Here is a 15,227-nt window from a genome sequence, read left to right as displayed (position 1 = left end):
TTACAGTATTGCCTCTGTTTTATGTTTTGGTTTTTTGGCCGCGAGGCATGTGGGATTTTAGCTCCCCAACCAGGGATCGAACCCACACCCCCTGCACTGGAAGGCAAAGTCTCAACCACTGGACTGCCAGGGAAGTCCCCAATTTGATTTTTAATAATGGCTGTATTCCACAACCAGCTCACAATGTTTCTGATATCCACACGCCTCACACACTGCTATGAGCTGGCTCCATCACACACTGCTTCCGAGTTTCTCTCTTCACAGGTGGCCTCTTCACTCAGCTCCAGACTCTCTCCAGCTGCCTATTCAGCAACCCCACTGGAATGTCCAATCGACATCTCAATACAAACATGTCAAAACAACATCCACCACAAGGCCCCAATCTTTTTTCCCCTACTCTTCTATCCTCCCACTTTGTAAACAGCATCTCCACACACCAGTTTGCTCAAGTCCCGGGGTAGGGCTTCATCCTTGACTCTTTTTTCCTCACACACCACATGTAGTCAGTCAGCAAGTCCTCTCAGCTTGACCTTTAAAACACATCTGGAGTCTGACCACTTCACACCACCTTCTCCATCATCACCCTGGTTCACACCATATCAGCTCTCACCTAGATTCTACATCTGACCCCGCACGGGCCCCCTGCTTCGTCCTTGCCCATGTCATCTATTCTCACCACAGCAACACGAGTGATCCTGTTAAAATATCAGTCACAATGTCAGTTGTCTGCTCACAACTTTCCAATGGCTCCCATCGCAAAGAAGAAGCTCAAGTCCTTACCAGAGCGGCCAGGATCTGCCCGTCCCATGTTGCTTACTATTCTCCCTTCCACTGACTCTTGCTTTTCTTCCAACACCCAGCCATGTTCCTGCCTCTGCTGTTCCCTTGGTCTACAAAGCACTTCCCCAGATCCCCACAGGGCTCACTGCCCCGCTTCCTTCTGTTCACACAGCACCTCCTCAGAGAGGCCTTCCCTGACACTCTTTAACCCCATTTCAGGCTTTATTTTTCTTCACAGCTTTTAGCACTCACTGCCGGACATCATATTACATGCTTATTTGTCAGGGTCTACCCCACACACACCTCCACTGTTCCACTTACCACTTCATGCCCTAGAACAGCACCTGGGTCCTAGTAGTACTAAATCAGATTTGTTTGCGAAAGAAGGACTGAATAAATGAATGGGTGAGCAGCAGCCAGGAGAATGCTTAAAACCCACCCCTTGCTCCCTGCTGTATCGGGACGAGGGCGTGCTCCCTGGCAAGGCTGGTAGGGTGCTGGAGAATGTGGTCCCCTTGACTCCTGTAGCTCCACCTTGGCCACCTGGCCCTTCACCCCTGGCACTTCCTCCACCTATGGTGAACTTCTGGGTTCCTCAAATGGACCACTCTCTCTCAACCTCAGGCCTTCTTCTATCTTCAGGCTGGAAACCCTTTCCCCACTCCACTTGGCTTGTTCTTCAAATGTCCTTCAGGCTACAGCTTGGCTACCACCGGCTCTGGGAGGCCTTTCTTGACCTCCTCAACTAGGTGAGGGGTCTCCTCAGCTCCAACTGACCAAGGCTTCCCCCACCACAGTACATGTCATGCTCAACTGCTTCCCCACCAGACTGTGAGCTCCCTGGTGGCAGGGCCTGTGATTTACTAATCTCAGGCCAGGGGGGCCCAACACAGAGTAAGTGCTCAACAAATACAATTTGAATGAAAGAATGAATGAACAAGCGGATTAATAAAGACCAAGCCTGCTGAGGGATGGGGAGAGGACTTAGGGCCCCCACCCTACTCCCCACCCCTGTCAGCCTCCCACACAGAGGGCCTGGTTCAGCCCAGCTGAGGAGCAGGGAACCAGCAATCACCCAGGGACTACAGGGCGTCAGCCAGTCACAGCTCTCAGTCCAGTCCTTGCCAGAAGGCCAAGAGCCTTGGGGCCCCACCACATGACAGGGGCTGGAGAACAAATACACGGCCTCCAGGCCCTGGCAGGAAGAAGCTGAATCACCCCAAGTCTGGTCACTATGCCCCCCCCCCCATTACCACTTTCTGCCTAATTTCAAGCCCAGGTCACACTCCCTGGGCACAGTCCCCAGGATGGCACCCAAAGGGAAGGCAGAAAAGGGCTCCTCCTAGACCTGCAGACAACAATCACTGATGAACTGGGTGGCAGAACCAGAATCCACACCCATGCAGCCTGAGCCTGAGCCCTGGGTCACACTGCTGCCTGTGTCCCCTGGAGGGTCTGCTTCAGGGCCCAGGACCAAGAAGTCAGAGGCCCATGATGAACCCAGATGAGGCCACTGAGAAGACAGACTGCAGACCAAGCTGCACCCTCCCTGACGCCTTGTCTGTGTGTATGTGAAGTGGAGAAGAAGGGAGAAACAGTCCCATCACCCGGCTGTGGCAGCCTGGCACTGGTCTGGCTCCCCTCTCTCACTTCCCATATGCTCTTTTCTCGGCCCCAGGGTCCCCTCTCCCCAAGAGTTCGTGGCCCAAAATCTCCTTTCCACTTTACAGGTATGCTATTTTATGCAGCATACCTGAGGGCAGAAGAGATACTGGGGTCCTCAATTAGGCCTCTACTAGTGTCACTCCTTCTGTGGGAACCCCTTCCCATATCCCAGATCTGACCCTGGTGGTTACAGAAGCTTCAGTGGCTCTGGGGATCCTCAGTCCTAGCCTGATACTACCACAGGGGCCTCACAAGCCCTCCTTCCACAGCTCCCCACATTTCTGTCAGCCCTCGTCCAAATAGTGCACCTGCTCCTACAGCCTCAGTGCTCACCTCTGCCAGGACCGAGACTCAGACCAGACTTGTTCCCAAGTCCAAGCTCCCCTCTCTCCATGTGCCAGGGCAGCCCCATTCCCCTATGTCTCACCTTCCCCCTTTCTCAAACCCACCTGAGAGTTTCCTGACACCCTCTTTAAAGTGACTCTTGACCTTGGCCTTAGCCAGGTCCCAGCACCTCCTTTCTGCACTCTGCCCTGCTCTGCCATCTCTCCTGGCCCTCCCACCACTGCCTGTCAAATTAAAATGATCCTTTTCTGAGCCAAACATTCAAGCTTTCCACAGCATGGTCAGCCCAGCAAACTCCAGCTCTGTCACTCACAACCTGTGTGACCTCAGGCAGATCATTTAGCCTCTCTGGCCATGATTTCCTCATATGTAAAATGTACTTCGAAGGCTACTGAGAGGTTTTAAAGGCAGTGAGTCAGTAGGTATCCAACACTTGATAGACTTTGGGTCTGATCCCCACACGGCCGAGCCCTGAGGCATCCTACCCTGGCTCAACAGACTCCTGCTTTCCTCCTGCCCTCCTGGGAGAGCTCTCTGCAGCCAGCAGCACTCCCAGGCTTCCTGTGTGTTGTGGCATGAGGTGGGCAGGGGAGGGTCTGAGGCCGAGCAAAGGGACTGCAGGGAAGGAAGCCACCAACTTGCCCCAGGTTTCTCTGGGCCTCAGTTTCCCCTCAGCTCAGTGAAGCTGAGATTTCTACACGCAAGGCCAGGATGGGGAGATTTCTACATGGAGGCTGGGAGGGGCTGCCTGAGCAGCAGGAGTGAGCCTCTGGTGCATTGGGAAAGGCAGAAAAACAAACGCACCAGAATCCAAATCAGGAAAGCCCAGAGCAGGGGTTGCCGTGGCAACCTGCGGCAGGCTCCCAGCTTCTCTGGGGTGGGAGCCGCGACTTGTCAGGCTCGGCTGCCCCTGCCTCCAAGGCCGCCTCCTCCAGCTCAGCGCAGATCACCACAGACACAGGAGAGGGGCAAGGGCACAGAGAAGCACCTCTGCCCCGTCAGGTGGGCCCGGCAGGCCTGGGCTCCCACTACCAGCTTTATCGAGATTACTCCTCTCCCAGAGTTAGGCCTACACCCAAAGGCCTCCCGAGTGCACGAAGCCACCGCAGTCCCACCACCCAGACCCCAGTGCCAAAAGCTCCAGCCTCGCCCATCAGCTGCCTGGGCTGACACAGCATCCCTGCGTGTGGAGATGCCCTCAGGCTTCTGCCAGTGCCAGTGGCCTCGAAACTAATATGTAGGCACAGGATGAAGGGGGCAGTGAGATGATTACCCAGATCTCCCTGCATAGCTGGGTGAGGAGGGGACAAGCACGAGTGCCAGGCACTGGTGTAGTGCTTTATGTATGTTTTCTCTCATTTAATAGCATTCCCCTTTTACAGATGAGGAAACAGCCTCAGGGAAGTTAAATGACTTCCCAAAGTCACAGAGCCACTGGCTGGTAAACAGCTGGGTCCCAACTGGGGTTTTCCAACTCCTGGGCCCAGACCCTCCCCTCGGGGCCTGTTACTGGATGCCCTGGACTGACCACCCAGCACGTCACCAGGGGACCTCAGGGCCCTATCACCCAAAGACCACCAAAGCACTGTGCCCAGTCTGCACAGACACATAGTAAACAGACAGACAATGGCCTTCATGCTACCATTTAATGGCCAGGCCAGCACTGCCCAGATGATGCCCAGGCCCCAGTGGGGACGTCCTCCCTCCTAGCTGGTATCCCCTGAAGAGCCCACCCCAGCTGGTGCCCCTCAGCCTCACGAGCAGCGTCCCAGTCCAGTCCCAGTGTCAGGGGCAGCCTCATCTTAGCTCCTTCAGCAAGCTGTTGATAGAGCCCAGGAGTTCCCAGAAGTAGCCCTCATCCTCGCCATCCTGGAGCTCCAGGGCAGCCAGTGCCTGGTACTCAGCCTGGAGGGTGACCAGCGTCCTATTGAGCTGCGGGTCCTGACGGTAGCGGTCCCGACAGGTGGCCAGGAGGGCACCCAGCGTCTGTAGGACCTTTTCGCGGGCATCGTGCTCTGGCAGTGCCAGGAGGTGGGCAGTGATCTCGCACCAGCCCTGTTCCTGAAGGCCTGGCAGGAGATGCACCTGGCGGTACTGCTGCAGCTTCTCTGGGGACGTCTCCCGCATCAGCTCGGCCTCCTCCTCAGCAAACATCTGCCATCCGCATGGCCAGGGGCCGGGGTGTGGGAAGGGGAGAGAACACACAGAGAGCAGTTAGCCCTGCCTTTCAGACTCGAAGGCACATGGCTGACCCATGAGTCTGCACCCTCTTCCTCCTTCCCCTTGGGCCTCAAAGGCCCTTCATGAGAGAAGGCCAACTGGACTCATAGCTTCACACATGCTCTCCAGCCCATCCATATGTCCACCCATCTCTCCATCCATCCACTCATCAAAAACAACTGTGTAATGTGCCAGGTGCTGGAGAAACCAAGATGGAGACATGGTCCCTGCCCTCAAGGAACTCAGGATCTAGCAGGAGATTAAACATTAACTGAATAAGTCCTAAATATCATGATACATTTCATCCAGCAGGGTGGTGTGAAGGCAGACAGTCTGGATTCAAATTCCTGCTCCACCACTGACAGCTGAATGACGGAATGACCTTGGGCTAGCATTTGCCTCCCTAAGACCCAATGCCATCATCTCTCATGTGGAGGAGAGGACGTAACCCCTTCAGGACTGTTGGGAGGACTCAGTGGGACAGTGACCATGCAGCCAGTGCCCAGCACACAGAGCACACCCACAACGTGAGCTTCGCCATCAACAAACGTTAGCTGTACCAGCAGCAGCATCACATCGCCATCACCACAACTACAGATCCACTCCCTCAGAGGAGTTAGGGCATGGGCGACAGAGGAGGCTGGCATTTCCCTGAGTCTTGAGGGGCTTGTGGGAGTTGCCCAAGGGGACAAGGGTGGAGGGTCCACACACACAGGAGGGTTGCGACAATAGGCCTGGGCCCACCTCATGTTTGAAGACCAGCAGGCTGTTATGGTCGATGGGGCACGAGGGCCAGGCTGGGGCCCAGAATGCTCAGAGCCCTGGGCGTCCCTGGCCATTATGCTGAGGGCCTGGGGAGTTGAGGAAAGTTTGGGCAGGAAGTCACATGCATGGCCTGTGTCTGGTAAGTGCAGAAACCCAGCCCCATCAGAATATGGTGGGAACCGATCCTGCCAGGCTGCCAGAGGCAGGAAAGGAAACACCTGAAACCTGACAAGTTACCAACTTATTTCACAATGCAGAGTACTAACCACTATACCATCACAGCAAGCCACCAGGAGTCTACCAACTTACTTCAAATGTCAGAGGAAGGCTATGCAGAGATGGAGGGTCGGCAGTGGGTAGAGATGTCCCATACTGGTTGTACTAAATGTGCTTGCAAGGAGAAAGAAGAAATCACTGCCCTAACTCCAGGGGAGGATGAGGCACGCAGATGACAGGGAAGGCAAGAGGGAAGCCCAGAAAAAGATCAGGGGCCACAGTGGACCACCTGATGGCTTTGGCGACTGTTGGAGCTGGCAGAGGAAGCAGGGGAGGAGGGGGGTCAGCATCCTGGGACAGAAAAAGCTGAGGGGGATGTAGTAGTCCTTTCCTAACCTACTCCTAAGTCCTGCCAGCTCCACCTCCAAACACATCCCAGTCCTCCCAGCTCTCTGCCCCATGGGCCCTGCTCCTCACTGCACTTTTGCAGTCCCCTGCCTCCCGCTCCCAGCCTGCATCCTCCAGTCCTCTGACAGCAGACAATGTGGCACAGCCCCAAACCCTTCACAACTTGGCATTTCTGATGATAAAGACTGACTCCCTTCCCTGGGACTTGGAGGCTCTTCAGGATCTGCCCCTGCCTGCACATGGGCGCCTCCGCACACATGCCCTCACTCTGGCACCTGTCACACTAACTCTCCCCCAGGACCTATGTATGTGCAGCTCCCACTTCCAGGCACCCTCTCACCCAACACTGACTCCATAGTCAACTTGACTCACCCCTCATTTCTCACTCAGCACCTCCTTTGACTCCTCAGAAGAGGTTAGGGCCCTGATCGTAAGCCTCCAGGGCCTACATGCTCTAGGAGATTCTCTGATAAATGTCTGCCTGAAAGCACCAGGAGGGCAGGGACCATGGGGCTGGCACAGCACTGGCAGGGCAGACGACCAGTCAACACTTGTGGAAGGAACCAGCGGGCAGGTCACCTCTGCGGCCCTTTGGCTCCAAGAAGGCACGAGAGGACGTGGGCTCATGACCACAGGAGGGCATCCCAGCTCTGCAGGAGCCCAGACGTCAGGGCACAGTTTCTTAGTGGAGGGCCCACCAAGAGCCAAGGGACAGAAGAAGAAATGCCTGGGGTCTGGCAGACCACAGAAGGGGTAAGCCGGTGAGCCAAGGACCCTAACAATCTGAGAGGTGGTCCCACACTCTCATGGGAATTCTGCCTTCAGCTGCTACCTCCCGATACCAATGATGCCCTCAAGGTGCATGGCACCCCCCGGTTGGCAACCTGTCACACCTCTACCTTCAGGCAGCTCTGGACCCATCCCCAGATGGGTTTGGCTAGTTTGACTAGTTCTTTATTCTCTCTGAGAAACCATAAGAACAAGAAGCCCTGACTGCCTCAAGTGTAAAGTATGGCTGTCATCTGTTCTAACACTCTCTGGCTGAAACTCCTCCACGGTGCTCCTCCTGCAGGAGGATGGCTGTCTCCATACTGTTTGCAGAGAGACGCCACTCCCTCCCTGATCTTCACAGCACCCCAAAGCCTCAAAGGCCGGCTCCGGGGCCAGCTGACTCAGGGGCCTGCCTCTCACCAGGGCAGCCTTGGTGAGACTGCCAGTGGTAGCTCTCCGGGGATGAGGCAAAGTCACAGGGCCCGCTACGCCAGGGCTGAGGGCAGCAAAGAGACACCCAAGTCACGAGGGGAAAGTGATAGGTTACTCCTGGGAAATGCCAAGCCTCTGTACATGTCCTTCCCCTGGCTTGCTGGCCCACTCCCAGGATGTCAGCTGTGCCCCGGCCTTATTAATTGGACGTGAGGACCACATGGCTGCCTGCTGTTCTGAGAAACTGGGTTTCTGCAGCTTAGAGGGGTGGAGGAAGAGAAAGGGGGAGAAGGGGAGAGGGGGAGAGAGAGAGGGAGAGACTGAGAGACAAGACAGGACAAGAGAGACAGACAGAGTGAGTGAGTGCACACACACAAAAGCCAACAGGTGGAGAGAAAAGCAGCAACAGACAACCCTGATCCTTGGCCTGAGGCCTGGGGGGAGGGGTGCACAGGGGAGGGGCAGGGAGGAAGGGCTGGGCCCCTCTGCCTCCAGCATTCAGAAGTGGTTTCCAGTGGCTGCCCAGCCCTGCTCCACTAATCCGCAGTTGGCTGTAGGGAGAGTGTGGCCCCAGAGAGGCAGCTGAGAAAACCCTGCCAATGCTCTCTGCAGCAGCTGAATTAAGAATCAGCCCTGGCTGGTTTTACCCTCTCCTTAATTAAGACACTTCTCAGGCTCACAAACACCAAAGTGGTCTGGGCACCAAGTCTCCTCCCAGATGGCAAGCCCGTGGGTCCCTGGGTCCCTCAGTGGCAGCCAGTCTGAGTCCCTGCCCAGAGCCAAAGCTCCCAGAGAAGGCACCTCCAGGTTTCTAGAATCTTAAGATTCAGCATCATTCCAGCCCCTGGCTCCTCAGTCTCCTGGCTGCTGTGATGGCTCCCAGACACAGCTGCTCCATCCCACCTGCTCCTGGTCACCCGCACCCTATGTTTCAGCCAAATGACCTTTTATTCCATGAAGGGCTGATCCTGGCTGTTTCTGGCTTCTGGTCACACTGACCCTTCATCATGCTGACCCCTGTGCTTGCACACTTGGCCCTGACCACTGCCAGCGCCCCCTCCTCCCCTCCCACTCCTCACCAGCCCTCAGGTTTTAGCTCAGCAGTCGCTTCCCACAGGACATCCGCCCTGACATCTCAGAAATCCTGGGCTCCACAGCATCCCTGTCTGCCCAGCTCAGGGCTGGCATGTTTGCTCAGGATACTCAGCTATGAGGATGGAGGGAATGGATGGAAGATATGGGGAGGGGGGAGGGGGGAGGGTCAAATGGCCAGAAACAAACACAAAGCAAAGTGCACGGGAGGCAGGACAGGCCTGGGCACTCACCTTCTCAGTGACCAGGTCGTAGAGCAGAGTGACCACTCGCACGGCCAGCACCTCCATGCCCTTCTCCTGGACCAGACTCCTCAGCACCTGCAGCCCCCCCAGCTTCAGGAACTGCTGCTGGGCATAGGGGAAGTGTCGCAATAAGGAGCACAGGGCAAATAGAACCTGGGGAGGCACAGATCCAGATGGGTGAGGAGCCACAGAAACTAGGCCTTGGGGCAGGCACCCAGAGGTGCCCCAGCTACCCCAGCCCAGCTCCCATTCTTCCTGGCCCCACCCACCACCCTTGGGTACAGCTCACCCCAGCACCCAGGGCTGTGAGAGCCAGGAGAGACATCAGACACCTTCAACACCACCCAGTGGACAAACGGAGGCCCAGGGCAGGAAGCCAGGGTGTTGAACCTGAGACTGCACCATGGGAGCAGGCCTCCAGACGCCTCACATGCTGCTGTGCTGCTTTAGGTGAAGGGGACCTCTCCCCCTACGCCACCCAGCGGATGGCCACTCAGGCCCCCAAGGGTGATGTGTACAACCTGGAAAGGGACCCTCGCCTTTTAGGCTCCACAGGTGTGCTGGGGTCTGGGCGGGAAAAAGGCAGCAGAAACATACCTTCTTCTTTGCAGTGAGAGACTGCTCCGTGGCCAGAACGACCAGCAACTTCTGCAAGGCTCCTCCCTCAATGGCTTCCACCTGGACCTTTGGGTTGCTGGAGGGGGAAGCACAGGAAAGCAGGACTTTGCACCTACTCACCAACTTGGGGGTATGCCCCTGGGCCCAACCCAGGTAAGAGGGCTACCACCACAGCAGCCATCCCTGGGGAAGAACAAGGTGCACGGGGGGTGTTCCCACTCCGGACAACCTAGAACTTATCTGGGGAAACAGAAACAAACTGGTGTAGGTCCACCTGGGTACAATGGCCTATGGCACAGACAACAGGGCCAAGGGCCCCAGGCCAGTGTCCACTCCCTATCAGCCAATGGGCTGGGGTGATCTGGGAATGGAAATCACCTCTACCATTTTAAGATCCCTCTGATGCTAAAGGTGCTACTTCAGTGTCCCTCCTATGGAAAGCCTTCCTCCACGCTCCTCAAGCCAGCCTTACGTGCTTCCCCCTTCCATGATCCCAGGTGCATCACACTCCGGGGAATCATTAACGATCTGTTCCCTTCAGGGTGTGGAGCTCCAGGGCCAGGGACCCCTTCCTCTCTCTCCCCTCCTGGGTGGAGCACACAGACAGTATGGAGTAAACACTTATGGGAGGGAGGCAGGCAGAAAGAACAATATCCAGGGAGCCTTTGCATCCCTGAGTAGATCCCCAAATAGGACCAGCCCAGCTGCCTCCCTGCTGGACTCTCCACTATGTGACAGCGGCTACTATGATTGTCCCTGTATCTCAGCACTCAGCACAGGGTCTGCCATGGCGTAGGGCCCTGGACAGTAAGGAGTGAATGAAGCAACATATGTGTACAACCATGACTGCATCAACCAACAAACGGGCAACGCTGAAACACAAAGAACCCAGAGCTGCCTCTGGAACTCCAGTCCCCATTCTGGGCTAGAGAAAGAGTGATGAGCTTCAAACAAATATTTCAGGCAAAGCGCTCATGGATGAAAGGATGGGGGTCCTGGAGGGTGAGACCTCCTCTAGGGCAGGGTGCCAGACAGGGACATGGCTGGGAACCCCTTACTTTCTAAGATCAAACTGATGATGAATTAAGGAGCAAGTGCCAAGTGCAGGGATCTGTGTAGTTAGGCCTTCGAGGAAGGTCAAGACTCCCTCATCAGCAGCTTATGAGGCCTCAGAAAAGAAAGATGGCAGGCATGTAAAAAGCCTGAGACCAGCAGCAAGGGGAGAGGCTGGACCAGAGGTGAGACAGTGGCTGTCACCCTCACCCAGACAGCAAGCACACAGAGGGCACCCAGCCTCTTCTGGGCTCTGGCTGCCTTATCTTAGCATGGCCACCACAAAGTACCCTGGAGACCCAAAAAGCACCTGTTTCTCCTAACCCCCAATCTTAGCAGGGTGCCCTCAGAACATCTTGGAGAGTAAGGCAGAGTACAGACAAATCAGAGTCGATTCCTGGTCCAAAACCCAGAGAAAAGGGGAGGCAGGTAACAAGAGAGAGAGCACACTGCTTGCTGCTCACAGGAGACGGCCTGGCACACAGCAGGCACCCCATACAAGCGGGCCGGATGGTACGGTAATGGGGCCCAAGTGAGTCCTTGATGGTCCACCCCCTACTCCTACCAGGCACCAGCTTCAAGGTTCGAAGCAGACTTAGCACATGGAGCCAGTTTTCCTGCTGTAAAATGGGAGGCGCCTGCATCCCTCTGCATCTTCTCTGCAAAAGGATGCACAGGGTGGGTGCCGGCCTTTCCCACTGCAACTTCACTTGTGTCTGAGGAGCAGCCTGGAGATGCACTGGGGTCCCTGGGGAAGAAGGCTGACAGCTCCTCTCCAGACAGGCAGGTGGGCGCCAATGCACAGAGTATGGAGCTGAGCCTCTCCCCTGCCCCCTGCTCCCCCAACTTGAGAAAGTCAGCTGCTTCATCAAAGCGTGAGTTAATTAGGGCTGTCTCTGCCGTCATGTGTCTGAGGAACGCTCACCCACAACAGGCAGGGTCTAGGAAAAGAAGTCGACCACGCTGAGAAATTCACACAAACGTCAAACGCAGCCTCCCAAGGAAGGGGGGCTGTGAGGCCCAACATCTCATCAGCCTCAGGGAATAGCACCTAGGAGCCCCATCCCCAGTGGGCCTGCAGAGCGGCACAGACAAGGCCCTCCAAAGACGTCATGTGAAGCTTCATCCTTGTCTACAGATCTGCTGAGAACAAGACCCAGAAACAATCACCTGGCTAACCCCGAAAGACAAGCTCAGAGCTCAGGAGCAGAGGGGCCTCCAAGGAGACCCAGCCTAAGCAGCTCCCAGAGTAGCAGCCCTGTCACCAACTGGGGCAGTACTGGGAGAGGGGAGAGACATGAAGAATACTGGGACTCTGCCCACCCAGGTTTCACCTGGTAGAAGGGGAGAGAAGACTCAAACCCCAAAGGGAACCACAGCACAAACAATAAAACAAACTACCAGGGGCAAAAGGGGAGGGCACATACTGTGTAGGCAAGTTCCTAGGATCCTCCAGAGAAAGAATAAGCCAATGGGAGTAAACAAAAGATGCCAAAAGCCAAGAAGAGATATGGCTTCCCCAGCATTTTTGTCCATCAGAGCCCCGATGTGAGTTAGAAAGGGCCAGAAAGCACTGTCCTAGGAAAGATCTAGAGGCAAGGCACTGGCCAGGCAGTTGCTCAGAGAAGCCCCATGTGCAGAACAGATCCTTGGGGACACTCAGCCTGTTCTCTGCCACTCAACACTCAACAAGCCAGGCTCCACACATAGGAGAGACACCACACCACCATATCCTACTTACAGGTTTCAGAGTGAATAAATGAACAGCTATGTAACTTTAGGCCGTACCAGGTGGCTCTGAACCTAAGGTCTGTGGGGGTTCAGAGAAAGAATAAGAAAGTCTGGTCTGGAAGAGCCAGGAGGGCTGCCTGGAAGAAGAGAGACTGCAGAAGACTGGAGTACAAGTGAGGAAGACAGCCTGTGCACCAGACGACAGGCATGTGCTCAGGGAACAGCATGAGCATGTACAGAGAGGCAAGAAGACCATTCAGTGGAAGGCTGCCCTGAAGAATCATAGAAAACGGGGCTGAGGAGTGCAGCTGACTCCTGACACAAGGGCAGGTCAGGCTGCGACTGAGGATGGGGAGACACAGGACCCATATCCTGCCCAGCAAGTGGAACCTGCTCCTGCTTCTCCTTCCTCAACACACGCAAGGCAAAACGGGGAGTTGGAAACAAGCACTTCTAGGGCATACAGACACAAGAGAGGGCCCAGGAGAAGGGCTTGCCTCAGGACAGTGACCCCGGGGTGGGAGATGAGCTGGAGGGACACTCTGAGCCAGGCATAGCGCACCATTCCCAGGTCAGGCCGACTCTGTTACACGGTGTGTGTCGGTATCTGCCCAGCATCCTTTCTTCCTCACCAGGCACTGACACCCCTTTCTTCCCTTCCACTGATGGCTGCCTCTTCCACTCCTTGTGGTCCTGAGGGGGCAGGTCCCAACCCAAACCATCCCCATGGAGGGAAGCCATTTAGAGTAGGAAAGAATAGAACTCAAACACAGGAGAAGTAAACCAGAGAGAAAAAGGGAAAGCCTGGTGCCTTTTGCCACTTGCGAAAATCACTTTCATAAGGCAATGAATCTACTTTTTCACCTGCAGCAGAGTCCTGAAAACTTGGGTAAGTAGAGCAGGACCATGGGCCAAATGTGGGCCTGTGGCTGAGTGTGGCCAAGTGCGGCCTTAGCAGCCCTGGGCCCACACCCTGACTAGCTTAAATGAGGGAACCCACGTAACTCTGAGCTCTACCCCAGGCTTCAGGGCTTCAGTGGCTCCACAGACACATCAGGGGTTCCATACAATACCCTTCCGAAAAAAGCCTTTCAGTGCCACCCAGTCAAAGAGGCTGAGGAAACACAGCAGGAGGGTAGGAAAAACCAGGCTAGCATTTCCAGGTGGCACTCAGTCCATCCAGGCAGGGACAGCAGAGAAGGGCTTTTCTTGAGCAATCTGCCCTAGAGGGGCAGACACCAACATGCTCTCAGAATCCCTCTCTCTCCAGGCAGCTCAGCCTTGGGCTCTCAATGCTCACTGCTATGTTTTGGGGGAAGAAATGCCCAAAATAGCTCAGAGTGAGGTCTACAGAATGTGCCAGGGCAAAAGCCTGGAGAACTCTTGGTGAGAATCCTGTAAACAATGGCTGATGACCTTGGGCAAGTCCCTTCACTTCAGTTTCTTCACCTGTGAGGCAGAGCTAAAACTACCTTGAGTTAAAGATAGAATAGCTAACGAGTGCCAAAATGCTAGACAATACATTGTGACCGGAAGATTATAATTATAGTGGGTTTGCTACACAAAGAGGCCAGACCATATCCTTGAGAACACTGCTTTTATTCAGCCCAGATGCCCCAGGCACATGTATGCTGGCCTCATCCCCCTCCTAGCCTACAGACTCAGGACCGGAGCTGTGGCCCACGCCTGAGGGTGGGGGTGGGGGTGGGGGTGTCTTGCTGGCTGGAAGATGGGTGTCCTGACAGCTGGCGATCTGAGTGAGTTGGAAGGGCAGGGGCCTGGCACGCCTCTCAGCAACATCAGTGGCACTGGTGTGCTCAAAGTCAACAGAAGGATATTAAGGACGTAGCTCATCTCCAATGAGATAAATGAGAATAAACCTTGTTCAGGGCTAAGCTGGCTGGACTGAATAAATACCATTAGCACTTGGATTACTGGGATGTTCACAATCAGCAGGCGAGTCAGCTGTCTGTGTGCAGAGGGATGGCAGCAGCTGCTACTCTGTTAATCTTGGAGGCGGGGGGCGGGCGGGGTGCACGCAGAAATGGAAGTGATTGCATTCGCAGAAACCAAACGCTCTGGGTCAGGGTGACTGATGTGGGCAATATGCCAAGGGTCAGAGGTCATATTTCAGCTAACAAAGCTGAGCAAGTGTCTAGGGGTCATTGAGGAGGTGGTGGAGCTGATCTCAGGGTGGCCAGGGGGCTCATGAGAATGTTGCCCACTTCAGATTCAGAAGCTGCCCTCCTCCTTCCCTGTCACTCAGGACTCACTACATAATGTTCATGAAAATGTGAACATTTAGTTGTTCTAAAATGTTCTAAATTAGGAATTTCAAGATGGTGAGGGCAGAGCATTAAATCAAACACAGGCCCTTTTCAGTGTGGGGTCCTCTGCGATGCACAGGGCCATGAAGCAGGCACTGCTGGCACCAGGATGTGTGCACAGAAACAGGAAATGCACAGAAATCCTGCGCACAGGTGAATCAGAACAACAAGGGCTAAAAAGGGAGTTTGAATCAGTGGAAAAGGAGAAAAAAAGGCAGAGCTTCAGGACGGGAAATAAGGATTAGGTTGACTGGTCCGATGGGGGCTGAGGAAATACTAAGGTGAAACCCTTGGCGCAGAGCCTGTGTCATCCGGAGTTTCAGTCCAAACCTAGATATCAGGCTTGTCCACGGCACACTGGGCACATGGGACACATGGGGTATGTGCCCTCTCATGAATCCTTGCAATATTTCTAAGTAGCACAATTATTATTTCTTCTGTCTTAATAACAGAAGAAAAAGCTGCCATTGTTCTGAAATGCTCTCTGCGAAGATGCTGTGCAGTAGGGAAAGGGGGCACACCGCAGGCTTAATCATTTGTGATCCTGACTGATGACACT

General features: G+C 55.0%; 1 protein-coding gene across 8 annotated transcripts in view; it reads right to left on the bottom strand.

Annotated features, from left to right (window-relative positions):
* Positions 1 to 4,122: 4,122 nt before the first annotated feature.
* SIL1 (SIL1 nucleotide exchange factor) overlaps positions 4,123 to 15,227 on the bottom strand; it is a 302,793-nt gene continuing 291,688 nt past the window's right edge. For all 8 annotated transcript variants that reach the window (XM_082454625.1, XM_082454629.1, XM_082454627.1 and 5 more), the window contains 3 exons: positions 9,537 to 9,633; positions 8,928 to 9,092; positions 4,123 to 4,944 (listed from right to left, as the gene is read on the bottom strand). In XM_082454625.1, the coding sequence (XP_082310751.1) occupies positions 4,588 to 4,944; positions 8,928 to 9,092; positions 9,537 to 9,633 (619 nt within the window). In that variant the 3' untranslated portion in view covers positions 4,123 to 4,587. The remainder of the gene's footprint in view (positions 4,945 to 8,927; positions 9,093 to 9,536; positions 9,634 to 15,227) is intronic.

The sequence above is a fragment of the Balaenoptera physalus genome (assembly GCF_965194825.1).
Source record: "Balaenoptera physalus genome assembly, chromosome: 3".
Classification (NCBI taxonomy): domain Eukaryota; kingdom Metazoa; phylum Chordata; class Mammalia; order Artiodactyla; family Balaenopteridae; genus Balaenoptera; species Balaenoptera physalus.
This window is presented reverse-complemented; position numbering and strand designations above follow the sequence as displayed.